This window comes from Zonotrichia leucophrys, unplaced genomic scaffold (genome assembly GCF_028769735.1).
Source record: "Zonotrichia leucophrys gambelii isolate GWCS_2022_RI unplaced genomic scaffold, RI_Zleu_2.0 Scaffold_199_88955, whole genome shotgun sequence".
Taxonomy (NCBI): domain Eukaryota; kingdom Metazoa; phylum Chordata; class Aves; order Passeriformes; family Passerellidae; genus Zonotrichia; species Zonotrichia leucophrys.
In genome coordinates, this window is record NW_026992404.1 from 21644 (window position 1) to 33124 (window position 11481).

The 11481-nt window shown below is 57.1% G+C and overlaps 1 protein-coding gene across 1 annotated transcript; it reads right to left on the reverse strand.

Annotated features, from left to right (window-relative positions):
• Positions 1-1661: 1661 nt before the first annotated feature.
• Positions 1662-10712, reverse strand: LOC135461152 (Fc receptor-like protein 4). The gene is made up of 11 exons (XM_064738139.1): positions 10687-10712; positions 10224-10282; positions 9479-9694; positions 8996-9250; positions 8617-8895; positions 7838-7921; positions 7664-7748; positions 6879-6905; positions 6730-6792; positions 2758-2867; positions 1662-1783 (listed from the first exon to the last, which is right to left on the reverse strand). The coding sequence occupies exons 1-11, from the start codon at positions 10710-10712 to the stop codon at positions 1662-1664; spliced, it is 1326 nt and encodes a 441-aa protein (XP_064594209.1).
• Between the last annotated feature and the right edge of the window lie 769 nt (positions 10713-11481).

The window sequence follows — 11481 nt, forward strand, 5'->3', positions numbered from 1 at the left end:
TGTGGATCCTCCCTGGAGACCGGCGGTGCTGTGGGACCGGGTGACACTGACCTGCCAGGGCTCAGGGACCTGGTACAAGGACAGGAAGCAATGGGGGCAGGTGAGACGCAACCACCTCAATGTCACCCAGAGTGGCATCTACACATGTGACAGATCTGGTAGTGGGCGCAGCCCCCCTGTGAGAGTCGTAGATGGTGAGGGGAGATCTTAAATCATCACGGTGGCCCTCAATAGGTCTGGGTGGGCTCCATTTCGTGGGTAGCCTCACACCCCCTGCATGGTGAGAGCCTGTGCCCCGCACACAAGGAAATCCCATTGCACCCCAGTGCACCTCAGTGCACCCAGATGTCCTCGGTGCCGTGGGGACCCACCTAGGACCTCTCTCAAGCCCCTCAGTGAGATGGTACCCTCCTGTCCTACAGACGAGCTGGTGCTGCAGTTGCCAGCGTGCACGCTGCTGGAGGGGGACACGGTGACACTGCACTGCCGGGGCCGCTAGAATAGCCCAGTACCCAGGATGCAATTTTACCAGGACGAGAATGAGCTGACAGAGTCCCTCAGAGGGACCGAGCTGTCCCTGTAACCCCTGCAGCGGCACCACAGCAGCCGCTACCACTGCGAGGACTTTCTGAGGTCCTGGCCATCACAGTCAGCAGCAGTGACAGTGACAGTGCCCAGTGAGCATCCCCTTGGCTGGAACTCCTATCTCATGACACCCCCAAACACACCTCCCAATGCACTCAGAGTGACAGTCCTCACCTCCCCTCTCCTTCCCTGAACTCTTTCCTGTGCAAGTGCTGGAGGGACTCCCAAACCCACTCTGGGGTCCTCCCTGACTCTCAGCTGCCTCAGCACCCCCAGCCCCCTGCGGCCCTGAGCTCCCCTCCTGTACGTGTTCTACTGGCATGAGCAGGTGATGGGGGGACAGCAGGGGTGCCCGCAGCTGCTGGTGCCCGCTGTGGGGGTCTCCCACTTGGGTAATTACAGCTGCCAGGTGTGCTCTGAGAGGGGGTCTGTGTGGAAGAGCAGCGCCCGGCTCCGCGTCACGGTGCGCAGTGAGCGCAGGGATGGGCACGGGGAGTCCCCACAGCCTCATCGAGTGCCCCGGTTGGGGACCTCCATGTCCCCCAGACACATTGTTGAGTCCCCTCGCCTCTTCCCAGTGTCCCCTCACTCCTCCGTGGTGTGACTCCATTCCTGACATCCTCCACCTAACCCATCCCCCTCATCCCTATCCCCTCACACTGGCTGCCAGCCCCTCGCTGTGGCCTCAGCCCTGTCTGTGTCCCCGCAGTGCCCATGGACATTGCCACCATCACATCCGGTGTCCTGGAGCTGACACCGCGAGACACAGAGACACACAGGGACACAGGTGGGGTCACACAGTGTCACCAGGGAGTGCAGGTCCCCTAGGGTCATGGGTGACCCTGATGTGTCCCCCTCTGTTTCTTGCAGTGGCTGCAGGGGTCAGTGGGGCCATTTTGTTCCTGCTCCTGCTCATGGGTATCATTGTGGCCTGGTACCAGTGGCACCACCTGGGTATGTGACAGTGGGGGCACAGGGCTCCTGGGGATCACTGGGAAGGCCCCCAGAGAGGGGGGCCATAGGGCTGCACCCACAGCCCCTGTCTTGGGAGGAGCTGAGCCCCCAGTGACCATGGCTCAGAGCCCTGGGGAGCTGTTGGAGGGTCCTGCAGGGATGTTGGGGGTTCTGTCAGGGGTCTCCCCCACTGCCAGGCTCTGGGGGCTCAGGGTGTTGGTGCAAGTGTGGTGGGTCAGGGATACTGGGGGTGCATCAGGGATACTGGGAGAGCCTGGGGAGAATTGTGTATCTGGTGGTGGTTCAGCATTCCCAAGGGTGGATGGGAGCCCCTGGGTCTCCAAACTCACCTGTCCAGTCTTCCTTTGCAGATGCCAGGAAGCACCAGGAAAGATGAGTGCAGCCTCCAGCCATGATACACCTTTTACCCAAACCCCCAGCACCTCCCATCCCCTTCCACACACCCCCTTGTTCCCACAGGCCCTCCCCCAGACCCCCTGGCACCCCCAGTGGAGGATCCTCAGGCAACGTACATGGAGCTGCAAAGGCAACCATGGGAACCCAGCGACATCTATGACAACCTACACCAAAAGTTGTGATGCTCTGGGATGTGGGAGGCACTGGGTGACACTGGGGGTACTCCCTCCATGCCTCTTGTGCTTGCTCATCCTTCCAAGGGATGTGGCCATGAGTCAGTCAGAGGCTACACAGGGCATCCTGTGCTCCCCATTTCCTTTCCCAGTACCCCCAAGGGCTCCCCCATCCCTTTGCTGGTACCTGCAGGGGCTCCCCAGCCCCATCCAAGGGCCCAAGTACCCTCAGGGACTGCCCCATTCTCTTCCCACTGTGCTTGCAGTGCACCCAGGGCTTCCCCATTCCCCCTCTCACTACCCCTATCCCATCCCGCTGGAAAAGGGGGAACTGGGGAGGATTCTTGCTGAAAGGTTTCTCGGATCAAAATGAAGTACAAAAGCGGCAATATTATATCTGAGAAGTGTTTATTGGTAAATGAGGATTAACATTTGTACCGAAGGGGGATAGAAGAGAGTAGAAAGGGAAAAGGATAGAGAGAGAAAGAAGAAGACAGGGACAGCGTTACCGTAAGGACCCTGGCCGCTCTCTGGGCATCAACTGGGCAGATGGAGTGTGTGTGCTGCAAGCCAGGGCGAGCCCACATGGCTTTTGTGAGTGGCTGAGCGTGATTTCCAAGGACGGCACCTGCGGGTCTCTGGCATGGGCGAGCGATGGCTGCAGGCTGGCTGCTGCGGGCTGGCTGCGGGCTGGTGCTGCAGCACTGGTGGCTCTGGGCTGGCTGCCGCAGGCTGGGGCTGCGGGGGCAGGTGCAGCAGGCTGGGTGCTGTGGGCAGCATGGGAAACGCGGCAGAGGCAGCGGGTGGGTACAGGCAGCATCTGCTCCATTGGGGAAAGCAATGAAGGAATGTCCAGGATGAGCAGGAATGAGCTGCCTCGGGGAAGCAGCAAAGCAGGGAAGAACGGGTGTGGACAGGGAAGAAGAACCACTGTGAGGAAAAGGCAAGGGAGAGGAGTATCTGTGATATTTTTGCCTGACGTCCAGGAGGAATGATGCATCTGACCCCATCTTGTCAGAAGGCTTATTAAGTACTTTATTTTACTATATTATTCTATATTATATTCCATTACATCTAAACTGAATCTGCCAAGCACTCAACTGCACTCCACTGAACACAATCTCATGATAGTCAGCTTACTGTCGTCGTCCCCCCCCCCACCTGGATTCAATTGGTCAGTGAATCAAAACACTCACAACAGAATTCCAATTACCAATTCCCTTCAGGTAAACAGTCTCCCACAATGCATTCCATTTGTGAAAAACACAGGAGCAGAAAATGAGATGAGAATTGTTTGGATTGTTTTTTGCTTTTCCCATGCTTGTCCAAGGTTCAGAGAATGTGAATCCAACAGGGAAGGACAGCCAAACTGACCCTCTGAGCAAGATCCTGATCCTTCAAGAAACCCAGAGCAAAACGTTCCTGTTGTGTCACAGTTTGCTGCTTTTCTTTGCAAAGGCTCCTCCCACAGCCCGATTTCCCGGACATTTTTTCCCAGACATTTTTCCCAGGCATCTGTCCCACCAGCCAGTGGGGGTCACTCACAGCCCGATCACTGAAGCTTTCTCTCCCCTCATTCTGTGATGCGAGAAGCCTCACTGGGGACAGGTTTCCCAGCACATGTACAACCCACAGAGTAGTTTTTCACCTTATGTGTAGCATATGTTAAGGCATAAATCCAAATCAGATTTTTTCCTCTTAACCCCCATGTGCTTAGTGGCTCTGCAATCCCCCTAAGTGTGCACCCACTAAAGTGGCTTACTGGTGCCCATCCCAGTTCCAAGGGGGCACAGGACTGGGTTCCCTGCTCCTGGGACAAAAATGCAGCTCTTTGGTTAAACTAGGCAGAAATGGTGTTTCTTTGTTTAGCTCAATCAAGGAAGCTGAACAAGGTACGAACCTCCCTTGCAATGGAAAATACAACCCCAATCTCTCTGAAATATTATTACTTTGAAATTACAGAGCTTTAAGGCAAAGATGTGGGAACAGGAATAAAAATTCTTTACTAATATGTATTGTGAGAAACAAGTTAATGGAAGTTGACTTTCGCTGGATATTATATGAATTGATATTACATTATTGATTATATTGTTGATTAAATATTGTGATGTTACTGCTGTGACAGTGATGTGGATTGTGGAGTGGCTGATGTTGTTGGGGTGGCCATCCAAGGGTGGGGCCCAGCCATGGCCCAGCCCCACTGCACAGGGATGGCCATTGCCCAGCCCTGCTCTGGCCAGCCCCAGGTGGCAGCCAGCACCTCAGGGTCCCCCCTGCCCCCTTGGCTTTGATTCTGGCAGCTTTAGAGCTGCTGCAGAGGTGAGAATTCTGTGGGTGGAAAAAGGCCTGGCCTGTGGTTTGCTCAGCTCTGCAAGAGGCTCAAAACCCAAATGGAGCCCAAGCAGTGGCTCTGTGAGGGCCTTTGGTGGTTTTCTGATCAGGGCTGGCTGGAAAGCCCCCCCTGCAGGGGTGGCTATGGCTGACTCAGTCCAGAAATGCAACAATTGATTATTTGTTCCTCTTTGTAAGGGACTGAGAGAGCTCCAGCACTACTGCACGTCCCACAACAATCTGCTCAACAAGCTCACCTGGACCCTCCTTCTTGAACAAAACCTGCAGCCTTCTGGAACCTCATGGAAGGAATGTTTGGGCTCAGGCTGTGGCCATCAAAAAAGAAGGAAATGTTTGGAAATATCGCACAGGGGCTCTGGCCCCAGCCGTGCCGGAAGTCTGGGAAGTGATTCTGTGTGGATTCCAGATGTCCCCAAAGATGGTCCATCCCTGCCCTCGTAACCTGAGGGAAAGGCTGAGGGTTTGCAGGATTTGTGGTGTGAAGCCACCACAGGGGTTTTTTGTGTACCTGAGACCTGCCTGTGGTCAGGCGCTGCCTTCCTTCCCTTTGGGAGCATGGAGAGCAGACGCGAGTGATGCACAGTGTGTGTGCGTGGCTCCGGGAAACTGCTACTCAGCCTGTGGGCACTGGGATCCAACCTGCTGCCTTGGCAGCTTCTGCCTGCTGCCAGTGGTGGTGCCGGGATTGATTGGTGGCCCTGAGTTTGCAAAAGGAGCGATTTCCCCTCCTCCCTCCTGTCTGAGGCCGCCACGGCCCCTGAGGGGATGGAACTGGACCGGGGCGCCCCCTGCTGGCCGGGAGTGTTCCTTGCAGTACTCCCTGCAGCTCCCCTTGCTGGCCGTGGTTGGAACTGCCACAAAAACCAACAGCGCTGAGTGGGAGGGAAATTTTGTGTTGTTTGTTCTGTTCTGCTTTATGAATTTCCCAGGAAAGAGCTGGTATTCCTTTTCTACATTTTGCCTTTTGGCCCCATCATTTTTCAAATTAAAAAACCTTTTAGACATGTGTCCTCTTTACATTCCAGGACAGTTCCCACTTTCCTTGGCAGATATTTCTCATTTAAATGAATTGCCAACTTCTGGGTTCCAGCGTGGATGGGACAGACACTCCCAGAAGAGACAGGGTCAGGGACATGGGCATCTCATGCTCTGTCTTTTAAGCCAGCTGAAACACCAAGGGCCCTCTCCCCAGGTGGTACTTCTGGTCACCTGGCCACTCAGGAGCTGGCTTTGGCAGAGCATCACACTGTACCCAATGTGCCATGGCTGAAAGACTGATGGACAGACGGGGCCCTGTCTCAGCAAAAGCAAGGCCTGACCCACTCCTGTCCCTCACAGGTGTTCCACAATTTCTCCAGACATCAAATTTTCCTGTCTCTGACACACCACCCTGTGCCATGGCCTGATCCCGACATGCCTGGAAAAGAGAGAAGCTCCAGTACCACCAGAGGGCCTTTGTGACATCCTTGTGTTGGGAACACAGCAGAGGAGGAGTTTGGGACAGGGGAGAAGAGAATCCAGAGTCTCCTGAAGGCCTCTTTGGCCATCAGAGACCAGAAGGTCCAGGACCCTCCCAGGTTCATCTGGTGGAGGAAATGTGCTGGAGGAAATGTCTGCGGTTTCATCTTTGTTCTGTCTTTTGCAGGAAATCATTCCTTTTGTGACTCTTTGGACTCTGGACCTTGTTGCTGTTACTGTTGGTTTTATTCTCTCTCGTTGCTGTTTCTTCTCTCAGCCCTTTGGGATCTTTGTGCCTCTATGGGGACGGAGAGTTTTTAGCAGCAGAACATACACGAGTGGGTGCCCATCGGTGGGGACCCCCAGTGTCCCCCAGTTCGCCCCAGTGTCACAGCACATTCCTATAGATGTCACCAGGTTCCTGCAGTTGATCCTTGGGCTCCGCAGCTCCGCATAGGTCACCTGGGGATGCTGGAGGGTGGTGACACGGGGGGACGCTGCCAGAGAGACAGGCTGTGGGATCTGGGTGGGGTGTCACTCGTGCGTGACGTGTCCCTCGTGGGTGACGTGTCCCTCTGCATTTTTTTTCCCCTCTGTACTCACCCCCTGCCCTCTTGGCTGTGACTGCCATGTCTGCCCTCAGCCTCCTCCAGCTGAACAGACCAAGTGCCCTCAGCTGCTCCTCGCACGTCTTCCCCTCAAGGCCCTTCACCATGGCTTCCCCTCAAGGCCCTTCACCATCCTCGTGCCCTCATTTGGACACTCTCTAATGGCTTTAGGTCTTTCTTACATTGTGACATTGGTGTACAGCACCTCCATCTCCTCTTGGGGGGCCGGGTGATCCGGGGCGGCCCTGAGGGAATAAAGGGGATGTGGGGGAGGGAATGAGAGGTCTTGAGGGTTGGGGTAAAAGGGGAGAGTGTGGTTTGAGCCCCCTACTCAACTTTTCCAGGTTCTTCCTGGCAGCTGCAAAGGAAAGAGGGGAGGGTTGACTGTGGGGTTCTGGGCCCCTGATCCCTCTCAGGATTCCTGAACACCAATTAGACCCTCAATTTCTCACAGGACCCCTAAGCATCCCTGAATCACCTCAGAATTCATTAACTTCCCCAGTGGCCCCAAACAAATCACCCTCAAGAACCCAAAGCCCAGCAGGGACAGAGACCCTCCAAACACTCACAGGGCCACTGAAAGAACCCCCAATATCCCTGCAGGACCCTCCAGCTACTCACCAAATTCTGCAGGACTTCCAGCCAAATCACAATTGAAGGTCTTTGGGTCATTCCCTACCGTTCCCCATTTCTCTGAACCTCTACAGCTCCCTGGGGTCCCCCATCCCTCATTGTCACCCACCCACACGGTGCCACCAGTGCCAGGCCACAATGACACCCATGAGCAGGAGCAGGAACAAAAGGGCCCCACCGACCCCTGCGGCCACTGCAAGAAACAGAGTGGGACACATCAGGATCACTCATCCCCCAGGGGTCCTGCACTCCCTGGTGACCCCACCTCTGACCCAGGGTGAGCAAAGTATCAACTCCAAGACCAGCTCAGGGCTGAGTGCCCAGAACATGCGGTGCCCATCCTGTCCCAGCTGGTTGGTGGCCACGCACTGGTAGGTGCCGGAATGTCCCACATCAACTGCCCTGAGCTCCAGGAGGGGACCCTGGGCCACCTCCTGCCCATTGTGCAGCCAGGTGAAGGTGACAGGGGGTGAGCCCACCTACCCTGAGTAGCACAGGGTCACATTGTCACCTGCACGCATCTGGTGTGACAGGGGACCGGGGGTGATGGTGACATTGGCCATGGGCACTGTGGGGACACAGACAGGGCTTGCACATGGTGATGTGTGATGGGGATGCTGTGGGTGAGGTCACCCCCATCCTGAGGGTCCCGCTCACCCAGGACGGTGACATTCAGGGGATCACTCACAGTCACGCTGTCGTTGTCCCCAGCCTGGTGCAGCTCCAGGTGGGGGCCGGTGCCTGGCAGTGCCCCCAAAACGTCCCAGTACCAGGAGAAGGGCAGGGGACCTGTCCCCACTGCCATTGTGCAGCTCAGCACCTGTCGGTCCCCAAGTGCCACTTGTCCCCCGGGGGGCTGCACTCACAGGGACACCTCTGTGGCTAGGACCCCTCCTGGAGAGGGGGACACCAGGTGACAATCAGGGACAATCAGGGAGGGACAGGAGGACCCCCGTGAGGGAGAGATTGGGGTGGTGGGTCTTAGAAAAGAACCCCGAGGGGTGATGGGGAGGTTAAGGGAGGGAACACCTAGAGAGGGAGGTGGGAAACACCAGGAAGGGTATGGGGACCCAAGGAAGAGGATGGTGTGACCTGGGGAATGTGCAAAGACCTCGGAGAGGGGTGAAGGGACCCAGGCAGGAGTGAGAGGACCCAATATGAGATGGAGGGAAACATGAACCAGGAATGGGGGGACCCTGGGAGGGACCTGCAGCAGGGATGGCGGGACACGACAAAGGTGTCTGGAAAGCATGGGGGTACCCATGTAGGGGCTGGGGGTCCCAGGGAGGGACCTGAGAAAGGATGGTGGGAGCCAGGGAGGGATCTGGGAAAGGTTGGATACCCTAGAGCAGGTGTCAGGGAGGGCTGGGGGTGCCAGGCAGTGTGGGGGACCCGAGGCATCTGTGGGGGCTCCCTGTGCCCATCCCTGAACTCACTGCACTCCGTGACGTGGAGCTGGGTGCTGCTTTTCCGCAGAGACCCCTCTTCGGAGCGCACCTGGAAGCTGTAATTCCCCGAGTGGGAGACCCCCATGGCGGGCACCAGCAGCTGCGGGGACCCCTGCTGTCCCCCCACAACCGGCCCATCCTGGTAGAACACGTGCAGGAGGGCGGCTTGGGGCCGCAGGGGGCTGGGGGTGCTGAGGCAGCTGAGAGTCAGAAAGGACCCCACAGTGAGCTTGGGGGGACCCTCCAGCACCAGCACCGAGAAGAGCTCTGGGAAGGAGAGGGGAGGTGAGGACTGTGACACTGCGTTTGCTGGGAGGTGGCTTTGGGGGTGTCATGAGATTGGAGTTCCAGCCAAGGGGGTGCTCACTGGGCACTGTCACTGTCACTGCTGCTGACCGTGATGGCCAGGACCTCACAAAGCCCTCGCAGCAGTAGCGGCCGCTGTGGTGCCGCTGCAGGGGTGACAGGGACAGCTCGGTCCCTCTGAGGGACTCTGTCAGCTCCTTCTCGTCCTGGTAAAATCGCACCCTGGGTACTGGGCTGTTCCATTGGCCCTGGCAGCGCAGTGTCACCGTGTCCCCCTCCAGCAGCGTGCACGCTGGCAACTGCAGCACCAGCTCGTCTGTAGGACAGGAGGGTACCATCTCACTGAGGGGCTTGAGAGAGGTCCTAGGTGGGTCCCCACGGCACCGAGGACATCTGGGTGCACTGGGGTGCACTGGGGTGCAATGGGATTTCCCTGTGTGCAGGGCACAGGCTCTTGCCATGCGGGGGGTGTGAGGCCACCCACGAAATGGAGCCCACCCAGACCTATCGAGGGCCACCGTGATGATTTAAGATCCCCCCTCACCATCTACGACTCTCACGGGGGGGCTGCGCCCACTACCAGGTCTGTCACATGTGTAGATGCCACTCTCGGTGACATTGAGGTGGTTGCGTCTCACCTGCCCCCATTGCTTCCTGTCCTTGTACCAGGTCCCTGAGCCCTGACAGGTCAGTGTCACCCGGTCCCACAGCACCGCCGGTCTCCAGGGAGGATCCACGAGGAGCTGGGTGGTCTGGGCACCTGCAGGTGACAGGGGACACCAGCCTGCCAGGGCCAATGCAGGACTGGGGACAGTGTCGAAGTGAGGGAGCGACCACCTTTGTTGATTTTTTGCATCTGACTCTGTTTATTCACTCAATCAGTCACTTTTTATAACCGTGTTAATTAAGTTCATGCATATTGCAAAATCTGAGCTCCTGACAGGCTGTAGAGAAAACTTCAGCTCCTCCTTTTGTTTACAGTACCTGAAGTTAGTTTACTGAAACCAAGATCAATGTTCCCACCATGATATTAAAGGTTCTCAAAACCTTCATATCTATTCCCAGACTGGCTGTCTGTTCCCAGTAGCAGCCAAGGACAGAACCGTCGGAGAATCTTGTTGTTTATATAAAAGGTGGCTGAGAACCTTAATTATTTACAGAAACAAGCCTGGGAAAGGCTGCTTTTTCCCTTTGCTGAATAGCTTCATGGCCTCTTTCTTTAAGCCATGCTTAAACCAGGCTCTCCACAGGACAGCACGGTGGGGCCATGGCATCCCCTGAGGACTCACCAGTGAGGCCGAGGGTCTGGGCTGGAAGGGAGAAGGGACAGGGCTGGGTGGGGCTGGCACTGTGGGGACAGAGGCACAGGGGTATGGGGGGTGGGGGGCTGTCCCCACCTGTCCTTGTATGACATGGACTCCTTGGTGACAGGGACACTGCAGCCACCCCTTGCTCAGGCAGGACATGGGGACACTGTGGACACCTCTGAACTGAGGATGCCACGGCCACCCTGTGCTGGCACAGGTCAACCCCACCAGCCCCATGATGCCTCCCCAAACCTTTGTCCTGCCATTTTTGTCCCTATGTTCCTGTCCCCCTTCTCCTGTCCCCATGACCACTCCACAACCCCAGCAGACCCCATGCTCTGATGCTGCTGGCATTGAGGACATCGGGGGACCCTGCAGCCCTACTGTGCCCCCTCTCCTACCCATGCCCCGGGTTTCAGGCCCATGCCTGGGGCACTCACCTCACAGGAGCAGCGCCACCTTACCGGCCATCCCGATGTCCCCAGCCATGTGCACTGGCTGTCACTTGCTGCAGGGGGTGGCTGTCCCATGGGTGGTGGCTCTTTGGGCAAAGGGGAAGGAAGCGAGGTCAGGTCTCATCCCCATGTGTAGGTGGCCTTTGGTGGGGGCAGGGCGGCCACAAGCTGGGCACAGGCTGTGGGCATTGTGGGGACAGGATGGGGACAAGCCTGGGTGGGACAAGGTGGGACATGGGGTTTCCAGGACTGGGGGGCTCAGGGGCTTTGGGGGACATGGATATGGCTGTCCAGGGGAATGGGGGTCCCTGGGAATGGGGGTGCTGATGAGGGGGATTAACTGGGGATGGGGGGGCCATGGGAAGGGGGTCCTCAGCGCTGGAGGGGACTCAGAGATGAGAGTGCCAGGAGAATGTGAGCTCCAGGAATGTGGGGTTATGAGATGGGGATGCTGAGGGCTGAGAGAGCTCCTTCCCTGGGTGCCTCAGATTTTGGGGTGACCCAGGGCCCAGAGCTGCCCCCCTTGGGGTGCTCATTTCCTTGGCAGGCATCACATGGTGGTCCTGGGTAGCTCTGCTTCTGTGCCCTCTCTTGCCCTGGATTTTCATCTTTTTATTTCTCTTTTTTCCTTATTTTCCTCACTTTTGTGCCAGGTCCCCTCACCCCCAGTTTCTGGCTCAGCAATCCCGGGGAGCACCTGAGCAGGGACCGGACTGGGGGGACTGAGGGAAGGGGAAAAACAGGGAGCAGGAGGTGCAGGGAAGGGTGAGGAGGCTGTGGAGGAT